At 52.7% G+C, this 22,097-nt stretch overlaps 1 protein-coding gene across 3 annotated transcripts in view; it reads right to left on the reverse strand.

Moving 5' to 3' along the window:
* The window catches only part of SLC29A3 (solute carrier family 29 member 3), a 44,152-nt gene that overhangs the window by 7,367 nt on the left and 14,688 nt on the right, over positions 1 to 22,097 (reverse strand). For 2 of the 3 annotated variants that reach the window (XM_054436178.2, XM_063669910.1), the window contains 2 exons: positions 11,719 to 11,801; positions 4,249 to 4,475 (listed from right to left, as the gene is read on the reverse strand). In XM_054436178.2, the coding sequence (XP_054292153.1) occupies positions 4,249 to 4,475; positions 11,719 to 11,801 (310 nt within the window). The remainder of the gene's footprint in view (positions 1 to 4,248; positions 4,476 to 11,718; positions 11,802 to 22,097) is intronic. The other variant, XM_054436179.2, reaches the window with a different exon arrangement.

Below are 22,097 nucleotides of genomic sequence, written 5' to 3' on the forward strand. Positions count from 1 at the left end.
CCCCTCCCTGCTTGGGTTTCACAAACCAAAATAAAAATTTCTCCGTGCGAAAAATGCCGAAGCTCTCTCAGTGTCCTGAAGCCTCAGAGACAGGGAGGGCCCGGCAGCCAAGCATTTCCAGCATTTCCTGAGTTTCCAAGGGGGTCATTTTCCCCTCTCTCTGCTGCCTGAAGTGGCACACAGCCTTCAGGGGACCACCAGTCCGCTGCCTTTCCTGTTCCACCTCTGACCCTCAACCTCCATCTCTCTTTAGTGCCCTTCCAGTGAGGGCTGAAATTTTAGATTTAGGGGCAGGAAGTGCCAGAGACCTCTGGATTTCCTCTTCTCTACCCCTGGCCCAAAGTACCCACCAACCAAACTGGGAAGGAGGCTCAGGGACTGTCCTCACATAGGGTCCCCTGCTGCCCAGAGGCCACCCTTTCTGGGGGTGTCCTCACTGGCTATAAACTCCCACCATCGCCCACCCATGAGCTCATGGAACCTACTGTGTACCCCAAGGCGGCTGTGGCACCATGCACATGTGAATGCATGTGTAACACATACAACACTCACACACACACAGTCACACACCTACACGCACACACAAGCACGCAACCACCCCACCACATGGAATGTTCTCCTTGCCAATGGCTTTGACACACATTACCCGTGAGACCATGTGGCTGCCACACCTTTCACTACTACCTAACAGAGGAGGCCACACGACCTACTCGGGTGCCAACGGACCTAGGAGTCAGGCGGATGGATGTGTCACCCTGGACTCTGCTACTTGCTAGCTGGGACCCTAGGGGTAACGTGGCTTCTCTGACTTTACAGTTTGCTCGCTTATAGAATGGGAATAACAACCCCCGCCCTGTGTGTTGCTTTGAGGACTGACTGAGATGATGTTCAGAAAGGGCCTGGCACACAGTAGACTTCAACAAACGCTATGCCCTGCCTTGCCACGACTGCACCATTGCTTCTGGGAGGCAGCAGACAGGTCTTTCTGTTCCTTTGAACCCTCACAGCCATGGGTCATCTTCCTGTACTGGCCATGAGTCAGAAGGCCTGTGTGCAGCATTGCTTGGGAATGCTGGCACCAGCGTGGGCAGATCAATTACTTACTTCCCTGCCTGTGTTCATTTGCCTGGAAAGTGGGGCTAATACTTGTCCTGTTCATCACAGGTGACCGTAGTGAGGTGGAAACAGGACGATGAGTGGAAAAGCACTGACAACAAGGCCAACACCATCACCATCAATGCGGGAAGGGCCTGGTGGATGAGCTGGGTTGACTGGCGGGATGAACCTGCCCACTTCAGAGGATCAGAATGTCCATTCCTGAAGAGGCGGGAAGAAGGCCGGGTCCGTGTGGGCATGGCCTGCTGTGTCTCCATCGGGCAGCTCTTACGCAGCACCACTTTCCTGCCCACTATTGCACGAAGCAGAGGGGAAGGGGGACAGTCAGGCCCTGTCCACCGTGGCGCACCATCACGGCTCCCCATGCTCTGCCTGTGGCCTCTGTGTCTCTACAGAGAATAGCCCTTGGCCCGATGGAGGATCCTTTCCCCAGCCTCTCCACCATAAGTTCTATTAGCCTGGGTAGTACTTGAGGGAGGGCAAAGGTATAAAAATTAGCCCTGTAATTAGGAACGCAGACTCCAGAATCAAAACATCTGAGTCCAAACCTGGCTCTACTACTTCTAGTTGTGTGACCTTCGGCAAGTCCCTTAACCTCACTGTGCCTCTGTATCCTCATCTATACAATGGGGGTGTTAATAATACCCACCTCGTAGGGCTGTGATGAAGATTAAAAGGATTATTATATGTGAAGCACTCAGAAGGCCTGCCTGGTGCGGAGAAGTTCCAAATACCAAACAAATCCTTTCTGATTCCCAGTTAGGTGCTTGGCTATTTCTGTCCTTCCCACATCAAAGCAGCAACAACGGGTAAACCCTTTGCCAAGAGGATGCCCACTTCTGAGAAGCTGTAATCCCCGCCTAGACATTTTGTAAGAACTGGGGTTAAACTCAGTAAGACACTCCCCAGCCGCCCCAAGGAAGAGATCTTAACATCACTGCCTACTGATTTTCCTCTCTCTCTTTCCAACTTGCAGAGAATTTACAATATTATCATCAACAACAAACCAGGCCTCCGGGAGCTCATCCTTCATGACTCTCTACTTTTATCTCATCAGTTATGGAAATACATGCAAATGAGGGGTTTAAAAAAACACCAGCGCAAAACAAATGAATTGTTCCTCAGATGCCAACGCATGCGGAATTCACAGATGGGCTGTACTGGAAAAAAGCAAGTGGGGCTGGTGAGGTGGTCTTGCGGCCCCTGGGAGACTGGGACACCTTGATTTTCCAGGGTGTTGGGCACCCACAAGGGCCCAATACAGTGGTGACCATGGTTTAGACTCAGGGTCATTAATACTGGCGTAGAAGTACTAAACTTCCCCACTTTTCTAAATGGACTTTCTGAAAAATCCACAGGAGACTCCCCATCCCTAGAAGATCACAGGTGGCCAGATGAACCCGAGGACCGCTTGCCAATGTAAATGGTGAGTTTGGTCACTGGCTCCTGGAGAGGCTGCCAGCAAGGATGGAAGGAACTAAGGGGATAAGAGCCTCCTTCTGAGACCGCGGTGACAGAAAGGATTAAATCCCATGTCCAGTGGCCACTGCCTTCAGTCCAGAAATGCCTGTTTGAAAGCATCGCTGGTGCATGTTGCCTGTACCCAGGAAACTTAGCAACAAGTCCATTTTTATTTTATCTTAGGCCCAAGTGTTTCCCAGGATACAGCCAGAAGCCTAATCCGATCTCAGAAATGGCAAACAGATTGAAGCTCACATCTAGACTCTGATCTGCTGAGAGTAACTGCCCTAAGTGCTGAGCTGAGAAGGATTTAGAAGCTCAGGATGAAAGACAGAGATCCGCCAGTGATGTCTGGCACTGGCTCGAGTGGGGAAGGGACATACCCTTGTCAAAGTATTGTCATCCTGGCCACATGCTTCCTGGCATTATTAACTAAGGGGCACAGCGCAGGTTCTTTGTGAAATTACTGTCAGTGGGCAAATGTTTAGAGCTCTCCTCTGCATAACAGGGGCATGTGGAGGGGCAGACACAGCAGCAGAACCTCCAGTCTTGCTCCCAGGGACTGTGGCCTCCTGGCAAAGCACCAATGGTTCCTGACCTGCTCCTTTTTACCTGGCTGGGTCATCTGGGTGAGAGACGTGAGTGTCTCCAGCTTAGAGAACAAAAGTGCCAAGGCCTCCGGAACAGGCTCATCAACATCAGCATCAAACGTCAGCTAGAGGGGTCGGCCCACGTCGTGCACGGGCCTACCCACGGGATATCAAAGCTTGGGGGTGCTGGGGGTGAGAGTTTATTCACTGAGCCATCAGCTCCGAGGGGACCGGTGCTTGTTCATCTTTGCATCCCCAGGACATAGCAGGTCCTCTATAAAATCAGAAAGGAAGAAAAGATAGAAGGAAGGAAAGGAGACAACAAGGAAAAAAGATAAGGAAAAGGAAAAATAGAAGAGGAATAGGAGAAGGAGGGAAGGAAAGGGAGGAAGGCTGGCTTCAGGAATTGCATTTTGTAGGCAGACCATGTTATCCAAAAATAGCTGCAACTCCGTCTCCCCTCCTGCCTACCTTCTCACAGTCACAGTGGGAGACTTTCATACTCTCCCAGAGGTGGGTCCATCTGTCTTGAGTCTGGGTGAGCTTATGGCTATGGTAGAACTGACCCTATGTGGCCTCTTTTGCTAAATCAGAAATAAAGCTTCTGCCTGGATCTCCTGAAATGCTGGCTTTTGCAACCCAGACACCATGCCATGAGGAAGTCAAAGTTGCCATTTGAGGTCCACATAGAAAGGAACGGAAGTCCCTGGCCCCAGCCCAGCTCTGGCTAAGCTTCCAGCCAGCAGCCACTATCAACATACCAGCCAGGAGGGCGTGCCACCTGGAACTGGATCCTCCAGCTCCCCGTCGAGCTATGCTGGCTGATGCCATGGGGAGAAGAGAAGAGCTATACCTGCAAACTCCTGTCCAAGCTGCAAATTTGTGAGTAGCAGAAATGTCTGTTGTTGTTCTAAGCCACTAAGTTTTGGGGTAGCTTGTTCTACAACACTAGACGACTGAAACACAATCAGCACCCATGCCATTTCCTTTTCAGAAAAGGCCACCACATGCTCATCTCTGGCTCCCTCCCATGACTCCTGGGTGGATAAACCTGGTCAGCTGCCCGGACCCCGGCTCTCACCTGATATCAGCGCCTGGGAGTTCCTCATAGGAAAGGAGCCGGTCATGCCGTAGATGCTGCTGCTGAAGACAGTGGAGGCACCACTGAGGATCACCATGCAGACAATGGTGACCGCAAAAAAGCCACGGGTCCAGGAGGAGGTGTCCACCTTCACCAGTGCGGTTATCACCATGAAGATGGCCAGGATGACCGTCAGTGAGGCCAGGACACGGATGTGGACTGCAACCCTGGGGTGAGGATGCCAGAAGCAGTTAGACACCCCTTCGGGGCTCCTCTGTGGGCTGGGGCTGGTGAGCCACCTTAAGGGAAGCAGGTGAGCTTAGCGGTTAGGACTGTTCACTCTGCAGTCAAGAGGCCTGCACTCGAATCCTGCCTTCCCGGCTCCCTCGCTGTGTGGCTTTGGGTAAGGGACTCAGTTGCTCTGGTTTCAGCTTTTGAACTGGTAAAATGGGGAGAGTTGATTCAACTCATGTGGGGGTGAGGCTGAAGAGGTGAGCAGTGTGGGGTGCGAGCGGCAGTGCCTAGCTCAGGGCCAGCACTCAGTGGGTACTGCTGCTTTTCACCTTGCTGTGAGGTTCAAGGACACCAGGACACCAGGATGTTCAAGGCAAGCCCCTGCTCTTCCTGCCACAGGGCTGAGCTCCTGCTGGCTTTGTCTAGTGTTTACAGAGAGCAGCCACCCACTGAGCTTCCTTTCCCCAAAACTTAGCAGGAGGTTTGGGGGGAAAGGGAAGAAGGGAAGAAAATAATAATCATCATCATCATCATCATAGCAAACACTCAAACAGTGTTTAATGCATACTTTTCTAGCACTCTTCTAGGCATTTTCTGTATGCCAGTGTGTTTGGTTCTTACACTGGTTCTGTAAGACAGGTATTCCTACCTATCCCATGTATACAGATAAGGAAGCTGAGGTCAGAGAGGTTGAGGAACTAGCTCAAAGTCACTCAGCAATGAACCCAGGAGGTCTGGCTCTGGTCAGTTCTCAGAATGATGCTCTACTGCCTCCCCTGGAGTGAGGAAATATGGATGGCACAGAAGCGGTGGCCAGGGCAGAGGCATCCTCCTTTGATGGCCTCAGTCATCATGGGGAGCAGGTGATGCCACGTTAGTGCTGCCTGGGGCCAAGGGAACCCCCACACTCCCCAGCACCATGCCCGCATATGAGCCATGCACTCTTCCCAGCCCCCATACTGGCCTAGGGGGAAAAGCAGGGAAGAAGTCTATCTGAGAAGCTGCACATTTTTATTCTAGGGAGCAAGAACATCATCTCAAGGGGCTGCTTAAATCATCAGATTAGACTAAGCTTTAAACTGGATTGGATATGTAGTTAATTTTCCTGCTAACCAGTGGGAGGGGGCTGGGAGAAAAGCCAGATTACATACTTTTTTTTTTAATTAAAAAAAGAAAAACTTGAAAGGTAGACAAAAATACACACACACACACACACACACAAGTAGGTGTGAAACGATGAGCATGAAGAGCAAGAAAGGAATTTTTTTCAAAGTGCTTTTGTGGCCCCAGGCTAATTTGAGTTTCCCTCTGGTCCTCAGCTAAAGGGAGAGCAGGTGCTGTCACTGCTTTCTAAGGGGTGAGGAAGCCCAAGGAAGTGAAGGGACAGTTCAAGATTGTGGAGTGAGTACGTAGGGAGCTGTGATGAGAACGCAGGTGTGCTGAGCCCCAGCCCATCACTCAGTCTGTTAACGTGTGTACTCAATGGTGTGGTCATTCTGCAAATGTGCATTGAGCAACTACTGTGTGTCCAGTACTGTGCTGGATGCCCAGGACACGGGACAGACCAGCAACAGATATGTCATCCCACTGTGGTAGGTGCTCCATCAGGAGGCCCCAGGGCATCATGCAGCACATCCGAGGGGCACAAAACCCACCCTGGGCATCGTGGAAGGCCATTTGGAGGCAATGTCTATGCTGGATGGTAATGACGAATGGGAAGATATAAGTGCACGTGTCTTGGGAGAGAGAGCGAGGCATGTTCAGGGAGCTGCAAATGGACTCTGGCTGTAGTCAAGACACGAGCAGAGGAGCACAGAGGTGATGCTGGGGAGAGGCATGGACTCATGTCCTGGAGGAGGGTGGGGTGTGGGGCCTTTGTCTGCCAGCACCACCCCCTGGGAGAACATTCCTTCGCCTAGTCATCCTGGGGAGGTGGTCAGCCAGGTTGCCCATACCCACACCCACACAGCCACAAACAACAGGCATGTGATGCAGCCTGGGGCAATCAGAGTGTTCCCTGCTCCTGGACCCTGGGGTTGAGTTAGGAATTAGCATGTGACCCACATAGGGTCATTAAGTCTTCCCTGGGACTGCTACATGGAAGCTGTGGAGAGAAGCTCGCTGCCGAGACTGTGTCTGGGGCTGCTGGCTGCCATCTAGCCAGTTGCGTAGGACGAGGCTAGACATGGAGGAAAAGCCATGCAGAGACACACAGAGCCCAGGGGTGATGCAGAGGAGATCCCCTAGATCCAGTGATGCCTAAAGGTGGGCCTGCCTTTAATTTTCACTTAAAGAAAGAGGACATCCTTTTTTGTGTCTCTGTTGTTGCTACTCAAAGTACCCACTAACACAAAGAGGTACATCAGGGTTTCAAGCTGGGAATGACATGGTCAGAAGCTACAGCAATGCTGCTGGTGTCCCGCCCATGTGCCCTCCCTTTTACACTCCTTACCTAGGAGTGACAGGTAAGGAACACCTCCTAAGAGCAGCCTTCAACCAATGACTAGGGAAGTTGGTACATAAATACCCCAGCTCCCTCCTGCTCAGCCGTGCTCCACACTGGCTCTCCAAGATCCCCAGCAGGACTGTGTTCTTGTCCCTTCTGAAGGAGCTGACTTGATAAGGCATCCTCTGCTGACTGCCTTCCCTTTCCTGTCCCCATTCTGTACTCTCCCACCTTCACCTCCCAGATAAACTACTTGCATTTGAATCCTTGTTTCAGGGCCTGCTTGTGGGGAACCTTGCATTAAGATGCCCATGAAGACCTCACACTAACACACATCTTCTCAAGGTCTACAGGGGCTTTGGCCCAGACAGGAGCTGGTGGGCAGCCAGGTAGGCACCTGGACCCTTGGCGGCCCAGAGTATCTATCGTAAGAGTACAGCAGGGGCCCTGGAGGCCAGCAGTCAAGACTTACCCCTGATGCTCGAGGTGGTCCTACACACTCAGCCCTGTCACACAGTGTCCCCACCCTCTCCTGGCAGCTGGAGCCGTCCCACCCACTCCCAAGATAAGGGCCAGCAGGGCATGGAGCCTGAGTCAGGAGACCGGAGCCCTGCCCAGCTCTGTCATCGGCTCACCGTGTAACCCCCGACAAATATTCAACCTCTGTGGGCCTCAGTCCCTTCATCTCTAAAAAGAAGAAGCTAGACCCGATAATATGAAGGTCCCTAACAGCTAATGATTCTAAATCTGAAAAAATTCAAGTGGAGAGAAATGTTGGGAACAAATGCCAAGAAGTTTGAACCAGTTCCTTGGGGCAAGAAGGAGGCAAAGGCCAGGCTGGAAAGATGAGGTGCACTGCAAAGGCAGAGCCCTGCCTTGTTCTCCCCTAGCACAGGCACAGGGCCTGGCAGGCACTGGGTAAATATTTGCTGGATGTACAAATTGACAAGCAAGGGAGATCAGTAGCACCCGGGGGTGGGGAGGTTTCATGCTGGTCTGAACCTCCCAGCGGCTGTCTGCTTCTTGATCCCTGCTGCCTCAGCATGGCAGGAAGTCCAGCTGGAAACATCTGCCAGCCTCGGGAATGGCCTCTGCCTCTAACCGCCTCCTCACAGACACAGTCAGGAAAAAGTCCAGCAGGAATGGTGCAGCATCATGGGAGCCCTCCTGTGTGCCTGTCGCTACAAGGTAATAAGTTCCTTGAACACGAAGGTTGTTTTGCAGAGAGCTGGGGGACTGCTTACACAGGTACCCCCAGGGCAGGAAAGTTGGGGAGGAATCAGAGAGGAGGAGGTCAATACCAAATGCATTCCAGAAACAACGCAGTGTGGAACGCTGCTCTGTCCCCTGCTCTGTTCCCCTACACGGCCCTTCACCCGCACAGGTCTCCTTCCCGCCTGCTAATTATCTGCTGCATAAACCACTCTTGCCCAGAGCCTCCATCCGTGGGCTCTAGGGCTATTTTCAACATTCATCAAGCTTCATGAAATGTGCCAGGTGCAAGCCTGGTCCACAGGCACGAACGGAGGACACTGGCTTCCCTTTCTGCTGCTTCCACCCAGGAAGGGAGAGTGGCCCAGGGGACAGTGGTGCTCTTAGGGTCTTAGGAAAGTCTAGACTTTCAGTTGCTCTAACGTCTGGGGTTCTACTTAGAGATAGGGCATGGCCAAGAGGACAGCTTCAAGACCAAGACCCTGGGGCAGGTCTCAGTCCTGTGAAGACTCTTGGAGAGGCTGCCTCCAGTACCCAGGCTGCCGGTCCCCCCACTCCCTGACTCGTGAGGGCTCAGGACCCCACTTATGATTTCTTCCTAAATCTCCAAGATGTAAATCCTCCTCATAAGTATTTATGATGCTGCAGATTTAACATAATAAAACACTTGGCGATTATGGATAAGCCAGTCGGGAAAGCCAGGGTTCTCCAGGAGGGGAGAAAAGGAGACTTCAATCTTGCACATTAAATAAAAAACAGCTTAGCCCCAGACCATCTTCCCACAGCCTGGAAACAGATGGAGGCCTCAGAGCATGTTCCTGCATTGCCCTTGCCCCTCTCCTAGAGCCCAGGAGGAGCAAGAGCAGGCCAGGGGTGGGCTAATTCCCTCTGAGAATGTCCTGTAACTGCTGAGCCATCTGCCGGGACCCAATCTCAGAGGGCAGCTGGCCTGGGGGCTCACATCTCACTGGAGACAGACCCAGCCTTTCTTAACCACCCCCTTCCATCCCAGCAGCCTGAATCCCGGAGAGACAGGGCTCTCACTAGAAGGATCTTGGGAGTGGCTCTGGCTGCAGGGGCAGGGGTGGGTGCAAAGCTGGGGAACTAGGATGTAGGTGGCTCAGGGGTTCCAAGCACAGATGTAGGGTAAGAAGGTCCCAGTTCAAATTCTGACTCCTCCCTTTCATTCTAGCCGAGGCTGGAGTGCAGTGAGGTGACCATAGCTCACTGCGGACTTGAACTCCTTGGCTCAAGCGATCCTCCTGCCTCAGCCTACTGAATAGCTGGGACTACATGCATGTGTCACCATGCCAGGCTAATTTTTTAAAATTTATTTTTGTAAAAACAGCATCTTGCTATAGTGCCCAGCGTGCTCTCAAACTCCTGGGCTCAAGCAATCCTCCTGACTCGGCCTCCCAAAGTGCTGAGATTACAGGTTTGAGCCACTGCACTCCACCTGGCTCCATCCTTAATGGCCACCTTCCCTTGGGCCAGTCACCTCCACGAGCCTGTTTTCCCATCTCAAAGCAGGGTCACAGCAGTTTCCCGCTCTTAGGCTGCCGTGAGGGTTAAAAGAGATAATGCATCTGCAGGATATAATGCTCAGAAGTGCTACTGTTAATTGGATAGCATTCTCTCACAGCTCAGAGGCTGGACCTTCCCTGCCACTCCTGACCCATGGCCCAGGAGTGCTTTCAGCCTGTGGGACCTCTGGACCACTGAAGAGGCAACAGGCAGGCTCGGCTGTCCCATGGTGCCCCTGTAGTCTCCTGGTTTCCACCTGGAAAATGAGGCAATGTCACGGCCTCCCTCCTGGGTTGCAGTGCAGCCTAAGGGACATGACGAGGGGTGATCGAGGCATTACACTCTTGCTATAGTTCAGATGGTGATTCTGGAACTGGAAGGGGCTGGGAGCTCTCTCTAGGCTATCTGGGCTGGACAAACAGCCCCATCCTCAGGGCTGGCTGAGTGAGTAGACAGAGAAAACCATGAGTGAGCCAAGGGTTCCCCCTACCATGGCTGTCTCCCCTCTTCCTCGCCTCCTGCTCCTGCCTGCACTGGCTCTCAACACACCCTCTCTCCTGCGAGGCGCAGCCAGGACCCCTGCGCTGCCCTCCTCTACTCTCCTCCTGGGGTGGGGGTCTCCGCAGGCTGCGCCCCCTCTGCTAGGACACTGACTATGGACCTAGGAAGGCAGGAGTGAGGCCCGTGAAGGCCAGCTGGCTGGTGAGAGGGGCTGCAACGCCCCTCTCTTCTCATTCTTCCAGACTGCACTTTGGTTTGGAGAAGGGTGCAAATTCCATTGGGAGGTGGGATCTATGTCCCCTTGAAATGAAGGGGGCTTTGTGACCGCCCAAACCAGTCAAGTGTGGCAAAAGTGACAGCACATGACTTCCGAGACCAGGTTGTAAAAACCATGCAGCCTCTCCCTTGTTCTCAGCCACTGGGTAAGCCGTCCTATTACCCTGAGGCTGACATGTGAGACTACAAAGAGAGAAGAGACAGAGAGAGAGGGGATATGAATGGCTCCGGCTCCAGCTGCCATCTGACTGCAACTGCAGGAGAGAGTACGACAGCTGGACCTTGATAACCCCCAGAACATGAGAAGTACTCATGACTGGTATTGTTTTAAGCCACTATGCTTTGGGATCATATTATGTAACAGATAACTGCAATACCCCCATGACATAATATGTTTGGAAAGACTGATCTATTCAGGCTCAGCATGTAAAAGACACTCGTGGTGCCCTCTCTCCTCATGCACCCAGAGCAGACATCAGTAATCAATCCCAGCACCCTCCCTGAAGCCAGGCCTGCCTTAGAATCTTGTCCAGCTAGAGATCTGGCAGTCACTACAAATTGATTAGAACTGGGCAAAACAGATTTGCCATCAGTAACCTCAGGTTTTAGTAGGCCATGGCGAACAGCAGCCCAGGTTTCTGGACCGACCATAACGTAGCCATTGATATCATTTAGCGGCAGCTTAGGAGAAATGCAGGCAAAGTAGCTAGGGCTATTGTCTTTGTAAACTCAAACTGAGAATTTGAGCCAGCAAGTCATCCACGGGGGTCTATGGACATGCTAATTTGCCCAGCTAGCTCCTGAATAACTCCTTCCCAGGCACATCCAGATGGAGCCTCTGGTGGCCCTTACCATTACAATGTCGGAACTTCCCCCGTGAGCCCTCTTGGGAGTGGTTGACACATGAGCTGGCGTTACCAGCTTAGCACTGAACAGTCAGGTGACCCATTCTGGGCCACAGGACTTGCAGACTGACAGGATCCCTGAGAAGAGAATGGAGGAAGACCCCTGCATCCCCACACACTTCCCACTGGCTGTTGCCACAATGTCACAGCGATGTCACAGCATGTGGCTGGAGAGTGAAAGCCCAGCTCCCTGGGGGCATCACCAGGGATCTGATCTGACTTCTCACTCTTCATGCACAAATCTGAGCTGCTGCATCTTACTTTGGTGACCACCACTTAAGTAGGCAGAAAAAAAGCAGCTGCAGGCAAGAGGAGAGTAGAGGAGGCAGGAGACCAAGGCGGAGGCCTGAGAGAGGGAAGAGAGCCGCCTACCTGTTGACAAGCAGGAAGTTGGCCACCAGGCACAGCATGGAGGGCACGGTGGAGGCAACGGCAAGGTAGCTCTCAAAGTAGTTCTGCAAGCACACAAGTGAGGAGGTGCTGCGGTCACTCAGGGATGGAGGCAAGCAGTCCCACCCGAGCAGAGACAGGGCCCCTCTCTGTGGGGCTTCTCCCCACTGTCTTCAGACACCTAGGAGCCGTGGGTGAGCCAACCTCCAAACAAGGCCCCACCCCATCTCCAGCCTAAGACCGCTCACTCAGCCACTCAACAAACAGCTGCCAATGTCAGCTGTACTAAGTGCTAGAGGCATAGGAAGGATAAGGCGTTCCTGTCCCCAGTGAGGCCCTTGGTGCTGTGCCGCCCATACTTCTGCCCATGGACTGAGGCCATGGGGACAGAACTCAGTGTACGTCTGAGAAGAAAAGTTTGCCCTATCAGCCTTCTTGGCCCATCACCAAAATGCAAGACTATCCACGTTTTTAAGTTTTTAGTAGAGACGAGGTCTTGCTATGTTGCCCAGGCTGGTCTCAAACTCCTGAGCTCAAGTGATCCTCTCGCCTTGGCCCCGCAAAGTGCTGGTATTACAGGCATGAGGCACTGCTCGCTTGGGTTTTCTTGTGACCCAACCACATTCTCGCTTTCTTGCCACCAAGTGAGACCTCTTAGAAATACACCAGGCCCTGCTCCCTACAGGGAATCTCTGTTCTCACTCTGGATTTGCTCTCGATACAGCAGCTACAGAAGGTCAAAGCCGTTTGGGGAAGTAGCTCCTAGATTGCACAGAATGAGGAAAAACGGCATTTTCTGGCAGCAGCTCAGGGGTGTGACAAAGAACTGTGCAAACACAGAGAGATGAATTGCCTGATTATGATGTGCTGGAACTCACAGCTAAAGCAGCTGTGTGGCAGCCGTATGCGTCTGTGAAAACTCAAAGAATGTCCACTCATTAGGATGGACTGTACTGTGTGTGCATTCTCTCTTAATATACCTATCTTTAAAAACAAAACAAGGCTGGGTATGGTGACTCATACTTGTAAGGTGGGAGGATGGCTTGAACCCAGGAGACCACCCTGGGCAAATAGTGAGACTCTGTCTCTACAAAAAATAAAAAAATTAGGCGGGCATGGTGGTGTGCACCTGTAAGTCCCAGCTACTCAGAAGGCTGAGGCAGGGGTATTGCTGGAGTGAGGAGCTCGAGGCTGCAGTGAGTACACCACTGCACTTTAGCCTGGGCAACAGAGTGAGACCCCATCTCTAAAAAATAACAGAAAGAAAGATGTTGTCAGGGGCCCCTTTGAGTCTGAAGCACAAGCCTTCCATAGTTCCTTTTGAAGCCTGCAGAGTGCTTTGTGGTCTTTGAAATCTGTACCCTGAATATAAGGCCGTAGTGGCCTTGCAATTAAAATGATAATCACAGCTAGTGAGGTCCGTCAACCATGAGCCTGAGAAATAGCCTTTGAGCTGCACCTTATTGTTCCTGCCCTGATGGGCTCAGTAGAGCCTGGACTGGTCGGGGGCACTCAGTCAATTACATCTTGACACAGTGGCTGGGCCTCTGAGGCTGGGAGGGCACTGAGTAGAATGAAGGAGAGAGGCCCTTAGGAGGAGAGGGCTGCAGATGGGGCTGCATCTGCCCCCAGCCCAAGCCCCTAGTGAGGCCCCTTCATCCAGCGGCTGCTCGATCTGTGTAATGCAGAATCTCTGATGATTTTATTTCTTCAAGCAGGCTCAGATTCCCTGAATGAGAATTTTCCAGGTAACTCAATGTGCCTGTTTGTTGATATTGAAGCATAAAAAGGTATCATTTAATGTTGGAAAGCTTTTTGGATCTTGACCACTGGATAAGACTCTGAGTCTCTTTCTGTTGTCTGGACCCATTTCTCTGCCTTACAAAGAACTCAGAGAACAGACTTGAGGCCAGGCCATCATTCCACGAGCACAGATCAGGAGATGGAGATGCACATGGTGACAGGAGTTGACTCAGCACATCCCACAGAATTTACAAAAACAAACCACTTAATTCCCGATAGAAACACATGGTGGGTTTTATTCAATTATTTGCTGCTTTTGCCTATATGAAAAGTTCTAAAATGAGGTGTGGTGGCAGACTCTAAGGTGGCCCGTGATCCCTGCCTCCTGGTGCTCACACCTGTGCGATGCCCTCCCCTGAGTGTGGATGAGACCTGGGGCTGCTTCCAACCAAGAGTAGAGCAAGCATGAGGTGTTACATAGGACTGTAGCACCCACCTTGCTGGACTCTTCCTCCCTTGCCAGATTTGGGGAGGCAAGTAGCCATGTTGGGGAACCCTACCTGGCATGGAACCCCAAGTTGCTGAGGGCGGTCTCCAGCCCTCTCCCCGCAAGAAACTGAAGCTCTCAGGCCTACAACCACTAGGAACTGAATTCTGCCAACAACTGGAGTGGGCTTGGAAGTGACCTTTCTCCAGCTAAGCCTCAGAGGAGACTGTAGCTCTGGCTGACTGATTGCAGCCTTGTGCAAATTCAGGCAGGAGACCCAGCTAACCTGTGCCTGGACTTCTGGCCCATAGAAACCCTGCAATTATAAATGCAGGTTGCTTTAAGCCACTCATTTGTAGTATTTTGCTAGGCAGCAATAGATCCCTAATTCATGAGGGTTTCCGATAGCTGGGTTCCTACTAATCAGGGTTTTCCTGAATATTTCAGCCTTCCTGTTTCAATTTAAATTCAGTTCCTTGAAGAAAACCAGGACAGTTGATCATGCTCCTTTCTTTGACCCCCCAAGAGACAGGAAGAACAGTGTGCCCACCCATGAGGGTCACAGAGGGTTAGCACACCAGTCCCTGCAGCCCTTCCCCACCAAACCCTCGGCTGAAATTAGGGTTTTTGCAGGTGGCATGTGCTGATTTCAAGAAACTGGACTTAGTGGATGTTGCTCCAGACGGACTTACCCTGCCTGCCCCTCACTCAGGTAACTCACCTTGGTCCCCTGTCCACAGCCGTTGGTCCCATGGTCATAAAATCACCGCCACTGCTGCTACCACTGCCACCAAAGGAGGAGCTGACCCCCACAGAGAGACCCCATGCCCTGCTAGGCTGCACAAGTGGCTGTGAGAGGGATGGGGGAGTCAAGCCCTGTGAGACCCACTTTAACCAATGAGAGGCAGGAGCTGGAAGGAGCCCACGGATTGTTCGTCCGCCTCTCCTCTCCCCAGACTGGCTGCACTGAACGTGGTGGTTCCACAAGACTTTTCCAAGGTGTTCCGTGTGTGCTGCTGCAAAGCTGTGGCCGCTCCAAAATACCATCGCCCACTGTGTTTGCTCTCTGTGTCCCAGCCCTACTTCCCTTTCCCTCCTTCTTACTTCCCTGGACCGCACTCCCTGATGGAGTATTCCCACCAGCACTGCCTTCCTAAGAAACCAGCGGCGAAGGTCTACGTTCCACTCTTGATTATTTACTTTGTAGCCAGGCAGCTGGCACGTCCCTCCTGGGTTCATCTCATTTGCTTCCAAGAGGTGTTGAGGCTATCTTCTCCCATTTTACTTAAGGAAATGTGAAGACGTTCAAATACAGCTCCAAATACACTGTGACTAGGATGGTAACAAGACTGACCCCAAAGCAATCCATCCATCTAACCAATGGGGGATTTTATGTACAGTAGTGTTTGGGGATCATTCACAGAGTTCACCTCCACTGGGGCCTGATTCCTGAGAGCTCCCTCAAAAGTCTGTTTTGATTTGTTCTACCCCTATAACCAACTCCACTTCTAGAGATGAGCACATGGACCCAAAGGCCAGCTCCACCATGGAGGAGTGGCGGGATGAGAAGATCGTCAGGGAACTGGCAGTGGGGCCACTGTGTACGATGGTGGAGACTGAACTTTGCACAACTCCAGGGGCACCAGACCTGTAGGCTTGTGATAGGAATGGCGCCACTCAGAATTATGCCACAGCAGCTCTGTTTACATAGCCGACTAAAAGCCTGGAGGCCTGGGGGTCAATGTGGGCCTTATAGAACCAGAGGTGAAAGGCTGGGTGTGACTCAGCAAGAAGGCAGGGCTGGAATGCAGGTGGATGCAGGGCAAACACATTAGGTGGTGACAGGCCTCCCAAGCAAGTTTCTCTGCCCCAGCAGGAGGGCCCTTGGCAGGAGACCCTTAGGCTGCTTAGTAATCTCATGGTGCTCAGCCCTGGCTGGGCAGCCACTGTCTGTGCAAGTCAGCACTTCCTCCTGTTTTGACCTGTCCCTTTGTTTGCTGAAGAGGTGTCAAGCCCGTGTGCCAGTGCTGTGCTGGTGGCTGGGTGGATACAACGGAGGAGCTGTGGCACCTGCGTGCCCTCGGGGAGGTGGGCGCAAGCCTGGAGCTGGAGTACAACAGATACAAAGTGTTGGGGGGCATGGAAGAAGGGGCTCTGGGGGGTTTCCACCAGGGCCATCTTGGACAGTGGCTGGAAAGATTGGGGGAAGCATGTCAGACAGATATGGGAGGTACGGGTGACAGCGGGGAGAGAAACATTCCCAACAGGACGGAACGGCTGGCACAAAAGCATGAAGGGATGCTTCCCCACCAGTGAGGATGCCAGCGCAGCTCATCTGTTGAAAGCAACTTCTGAGGCTTCCTCAGCACCAACAGCCCCTCGTGAGCTGAAGCAAACCACACTGTGTTGTCCATCCCATCCACAGGAGGGCTGGCAGAACCTCAGGCAGCCAAGGCACTCAACCGCCAGAGTGCTAATGGCAGAGAGGCCCATCAGTCACCTCTGAATTCTCAAACCCACGTGGCAGAGGCCCAGCTCTGAGGAACAGAGGGACAGCTGTGCTCCCTGAATGTGAGATCTGATCTCCCTGCGCAACACTATCTCCCTAGCATTATCCATGCCCTGCAATGACCTGGAGCTCAGGCAGGGTGTGGGACTCAACATCCAGTCTCTAAGAGTAATCGCATCAAAGTCAGTTAACTCAGGTGGGGAAGTGGGAGCTCTGCAGAACGCCAGGGAACTCTGACATGCAAGCAGCACAGCTTCCAGAGGGCCTGCACACACCCCAGCCCATGTGCTCTTACCACAGCCAGTGAGGGCAAGGCAGGGCTGGAATCCCTCTCATTTTACAGATAAGCAGCCTGAGGCTCACAGAGGTAGAGGAATTTCCCAGAGGCACACAGAAGTCCACATTGGGAGTGCTGGTGGCAGCATCTTTTGCTGCAGAGCAGGGCAGAGAGCAGGTGGAGACATATTTATCAGCCCCCTACAAATGTATAAGCTGCTCTAGCTGAGGCTGCCTGTCTCCTGGAGGCACAAGCCCAAACACTATCACTGGGGTCATGGTGCATCGCCAGGAAGCCTCAGACGCCGGGCCTGGCAGCCACATGCCTTCCAGCAGCAAGCAGGAATGTGAGACACGTTCCTCTCAGGGTGGGCAGTGTCTTTCTTCTATCTGGCCCTAAGGTGCAGGTGACCTGCCCAAGCCAGCAAATGGCAGAGTTTGATTTTTTTTTTCTTTTTTTTCGAGACAGAGTCGCTCTGTCGCTCAGGCTGGAGTGCAGTGGCATGATCCTGGCTGACTGCAACCTCCGCCTCCTGGGTTCAAGCGATTCTCCCACCTCAGCCTCCCGAGTAGCTGGGATTACAAGCATGCACTACCACACGCAGCTAATTTTGTATTTTTAGTAGAGACAGGGTTTCACCGTGTTAGCCAGGATGGTTTCGAACTCCCGACCTCAGGTGATCCACCTGCTTTGACCTCTCAAAGTGTTGAGATTACAGGTGCTGAGCCACGGTGCCCGGCCAGGGTTTGATTTCTTTCTCCTCTTTCTGCAGTGGTAGACAAGAGTAAAGGAATGCATTAGCTAATCTTTTCTCTCAAACCCCACTGCCCATTCCCCTCAGCATTTCCAGAGGCCTATGGGTCTTAGTAGTGTTAAAAAGAAAAGAAAAGAAAAAAAAAAAGATTAAGAGAAAAGCCCCCACCTCTGTCAGTTATCCAAAATGGACGGACATGGTTGGCAGCTAAGCAAAGACCATGTTAAAGAGTACCTGTGGGTGGGCGGCACAGGGCAGGCTTCCAAGCTCTCGCCTTACTCTGCAAACCCTGCAAAGAGCCCCAGAGTGGGCATGGGGGCCTCACCCAGACAGGCCCAGGGTGGGCATGGGGGTTCCTCACCCAGACTGCGGACAGGCCCTGGCCCGGGGTGCCAGATGCCAGGGTACCCCCATATGGCGGGTGAATGGGGATGAGCCACTGCCGGCCTGGGCAGGGGGGCACTTGAGTCGCTCGCCATGGTGAGAAGGAAACTCATTTTCATTCGCTACACTCTGACCCAGTTTGCGAACACCAGGAAAGGGGAGAGATGCTCTTCAAACACAATTTAAAAGCCCACCAGAGCCAGCTGGCCAGATGTGAGGCCCATTTTATGACGGGGCACATTTCCTCTCCTCCGCCACACTGACAGGCTCCGTGCTAAACATCTCTTCTGGAAGAATTCAATTCCCAGCTCAGAGTCCAGGTAAAGAGGTTTCTTTGGGCAGGAAGGCCCTGAAATGAGCCCGTTTATCTCTGGCAGACCCTGGTTAAGCTTTCTCTCCCCGAATGCCATTTGGGCACTTTGAAATAAGTGCAGCAAATTAGTCACGAGCTGCGGCAGACTCAGTGTCCGTGCTGCTGAGCGGCTTCTGTAAGGCAGCTTTGTGCAGCCCCCACCTCCAGAAAGCAGCAGCAGAGGCAGCTGGGCTCCTGCCGGGCGGGCGAGGAAAAGCAATTCAAGCCTGGGGGTGGCAGCTCAAGGCAGCAGAGTGTTACCTGGATTACAGGGGCATGAAATTAGCAGCAGCGAGCAGGTTGGAGCCAAGAATAGTTTGCCGTTGCAAACTTGCTGCTTTCGGATAGCTGAGTTCCGTGGCCTGGGATATTGCAGGGGAGGCGCCCTTGCGTTGGGCATCAGCCCAGATCATTCCTGAGCAAAATGAGGTGAGCAGAGGGCAGATGTCCCCATAAGGGGTGGGGCTGGTGTCCTTTCTGCGAGTTCCAAGGCCCTGTGTTTGCAGCACTGGCCCAGGAAAGTTAATGGGTGTGTGGCCAAGGGCAGGGACCAGCTGGGAGGGCTGGCTGGGCAGGGAAGGTGGGCAATGCCTGCTCCAGGGGCCAGGCAGGAGGCTAGATGCAGCCAGGCTGAAGGGGGAGGCCAGAGGCCCAAGGGAAGGACAAATCTGGGGTCAGAATCAGACAGGTAAGCTCTGGAAGATGCTGGCCAGACAGACGAAGCCACTGTGGCCACCCTAAGGAAGAGGGACCCCATCTGACCCTTGCATGCAGCCATCCCTCCTTTGGCCTCTCAGGACAGCTCCAGGCCTGGGCTCACTGTAAATCTTGCTCTCTGAGCACCCAGTGGCTCTCCCCAGCCTTCAATCCTTTCTCACACCTCCTCGGGAATCCCTGCCAGAAGATGAGCAAAGTTCCTGGCTTCTGGAATGAGCTTCCCCACCTTCCTCCCCGCAGCGTGTGCAAGACTTTCTGGAGCACACCTCCTTTCCGCTCCGCAAAAAGGGCTCTTCCTCCAGGCTAAGCTGACTTCCTGGAGACTCACACCATGAATCCCACCTTTCCTGCCTTCATTTTCTCTCTTTCCCTCACTGCTGCTTGTTCCTTTCTCTGCTGGTCAAGAGGCTCTCTTAGGTCTCCCTTTGGGTAAAAGAAAAAAAAACAACTACTTTAACTTTGCTGCCTCCAGGAACCAGGCCCCTCCTCCCCTTCACTCCACACTCCTTGGAAGTGTAGTCCATGTTGCCGCTGCCAACGCCGTGTCCCTCCCGGCTGCCCTGGAGAAACATTTCTTCTAAGGTCCTCAGTGTCCTTCCTCCTCACAGCCCACCTGTAACCAAGGCCTGTTCTTGTTCCTCACACTCCAGACACTGCATTGCTACCCCGTCTAGAGGGGGCTGAATTCATGCCCCCAAAACTCATGTCTACCCAGAACCTCAGGATGTGACTTAGCTGGACATAGGGTCTTTGCAGATGTGCTTAGTTAAGAGGAGATCCTACCGGAGGAGGAATGACCCCTCAATCCACAGCATACGGGAAAAGAGGGAAGGACACACAGACACACAGGCAGAAGCTGCGTTAAGACAGAGCCATAGACTGCAGTGACGCTGCCATGAGCCAAAAAATGCCAAAGCAGCAGCAAGGAAAGGTTATTCCCTAGAGCTTTGCTTTTCAGCTACCCAGTTTGTGGTACTTGGTGAAGACAGCCACGAGAAACTAATGCAATGTCCTTCCAGCACTCCTCTCCTCCAAATTCACAAGGCCACACCCGCCCCCGCCTCCACCACACTTCCTCATCATCTCCGTCCACCTGTGGCTCCCTCCACCACCCCGAGGTGCCCCCTGAGCTCCATCCTTCGTCTCCTGCTCTCCTTGTGTTGGGGTGGGGGTGGTGGTAGGAGAAGCTCACCTCCCCTGGCTTCATGACCTCTACCCATACATCCGTCTCTTCCTCCAGAACAACTGCTTGGGGGTCCTGCTAAGCCCAAACCCCAAGCTCCTCAAATCAAAGGCCTTCAAGAGAAGACTCCCAGGCAGCCCCTCTGAAGGCCCCATGGTCATCCTCCTTTTCTCAGCCCCTCTTCAAAGCTTCCTTCGTTTCTCCTTCACCCTCACCCCAGTCAATCACATCTTCTGGCCCCGTCTCCACATCGCCTGACTATGGCTTACATGTCCACCCAGTCTCCCCTCGGGTTCTAGCCTCTCCCCCAGGCATCCCCTCCACGCCTTTGCTCAAGCTCCTCCCTGGGCCTGGCCACCCTCAGCCTCCGCACCTTATCAATCAGCCTCCCTGCGACTGCCACGCCCCTCCTCCTTGCAGCCTCGCCTCCAGGCCCCTCCTGCACCTTGCTGCATTGTCCCCTCGCTTGGCTCCTTTGCAGGAAACCTTGGGGGCTCCACTTGGAGAAATGATGGGGCACGTGGAGGCAAGGGTGGCTGAGGGCCTATTCGCGGGTGGTCTCAGGCAGCTACCTAAAGAGGGGTTTTGTTTTGGAAGGTACTGGGGAGTTCTGGGGGCTTCTCAATGCCAAACAGTATGGGGGGCAGTGCTGGGCGTAGAAGGAATCACCTGGCAGAAATGGGTGGAGGGAGCAGATGGGAGGAAGCAGGTGGCAGTGGTTAATTTATCCATTCATCTATTCACTCACTAAAGGTGAAAGGCGGTTGACCTTCTAGAGCTCATTCACTCATTCAGCAAACGATGGCCAAGCACCTTGTATGTGCCCAATGTGTTCTAGGGGCTGGGGATGCCAGTGTTCTAGTGAGGGAGAAACAAAAAAAAAAAAAAAGGAAAAAAAAAAAAAAAGAGTCAACAGCAAGTGGGGGGAATAAGACTACAAATTAGGATAAATGCAATAAAACTAAAAAACAAATAATTGGCTAACCTAGAGCCTGGACAGAGGGAACAGCATACGGTTGGCTCTGAGTCAGGAATGAGCTTGATGTGTTCAAGCCTCCACAGGGGTGAGCTGGAGTATGGATGGGGATGGGAGAAGGGGGGATGAGGCTGGGGCCCAGGCAGGTCCGGGTGTGCAGGCTGTGGTGGAGGTGCACTGCGGGACCACGGTGCACAATCCAGTGATGGCGGTTCTTCCTCCCGTCCCTGTCTCCTCTCCACAAATATTCAGAGATGGATTCATCCTTCTGCAAATGTTTACTGAGCTCACTAGATGTTGTAGACATGGGAGATTCAGCTGAAGTTCCTGCCTTTATGGAACTGCCCATCTAGTCAAAGAGATGGCTAGCAAATGCATAAACAAACAGATAATAGGCCAGGCAGTGGTCAGTGATATGAAGACAAATTCAGCAGAGTAGGTACCTCTATAATAGATCACAGAACTGGGAAAGAGCTGTAAGTGAGTGTTCCCAGTCCAGAGGTTGGCAGTGGGCTACCCCCGGGCCAAATCTGCCCTCTTCCTTTGTGTGAACACTGGAACGCAGTCGGTTTTCGGTCAGCCCATTTGTTTACATATTGTCAAGGGCAGCTTTCACTCTGCAACAGCAGGGCTGAGTAGCAAACAGAGATTGTGGGGCCTACAAAGCCTAAAATATGAACCATCTGGCCCTTTGCGGGAAAAGTTTCTGGATCCCAATCTACGGTCTAATATCTTCATTTCTCAAAGGAAGACATGGTCTCAAGTCACCCAGCAAGTCTGAAACACAGTCAGAAACAGAAGCCAGCTCTCCTGAATCCAGAGTCTTTCTGCCAGGCAGGGTGAGCAAGGAAGATGGAAACCTCATTTCTATCTACCCTCATACCCTGCCTCGGCCAAGCCTTCGCGAGGTCCCCTAGCAAGGGGCAAGCTGACTGCTTTGATTCTTATCCCCTTTATTCCCCCCATGTACTCTCAGGCT

This window comes from Pongo pygmaeus, chromosome 8 (genome assembly GCF_028885625.2).
Source record: "Pongo pygmaeus isolate AG05252 chromosome 8, NHGRI_mPonPyg2-v2.0_pri, whole genome shotgun sequence".
NCBI lineage: Eukaryota > Metazoa > Chordata > Mammalia > Primates > Hominidae > Pongo > Pongo pygmaeus.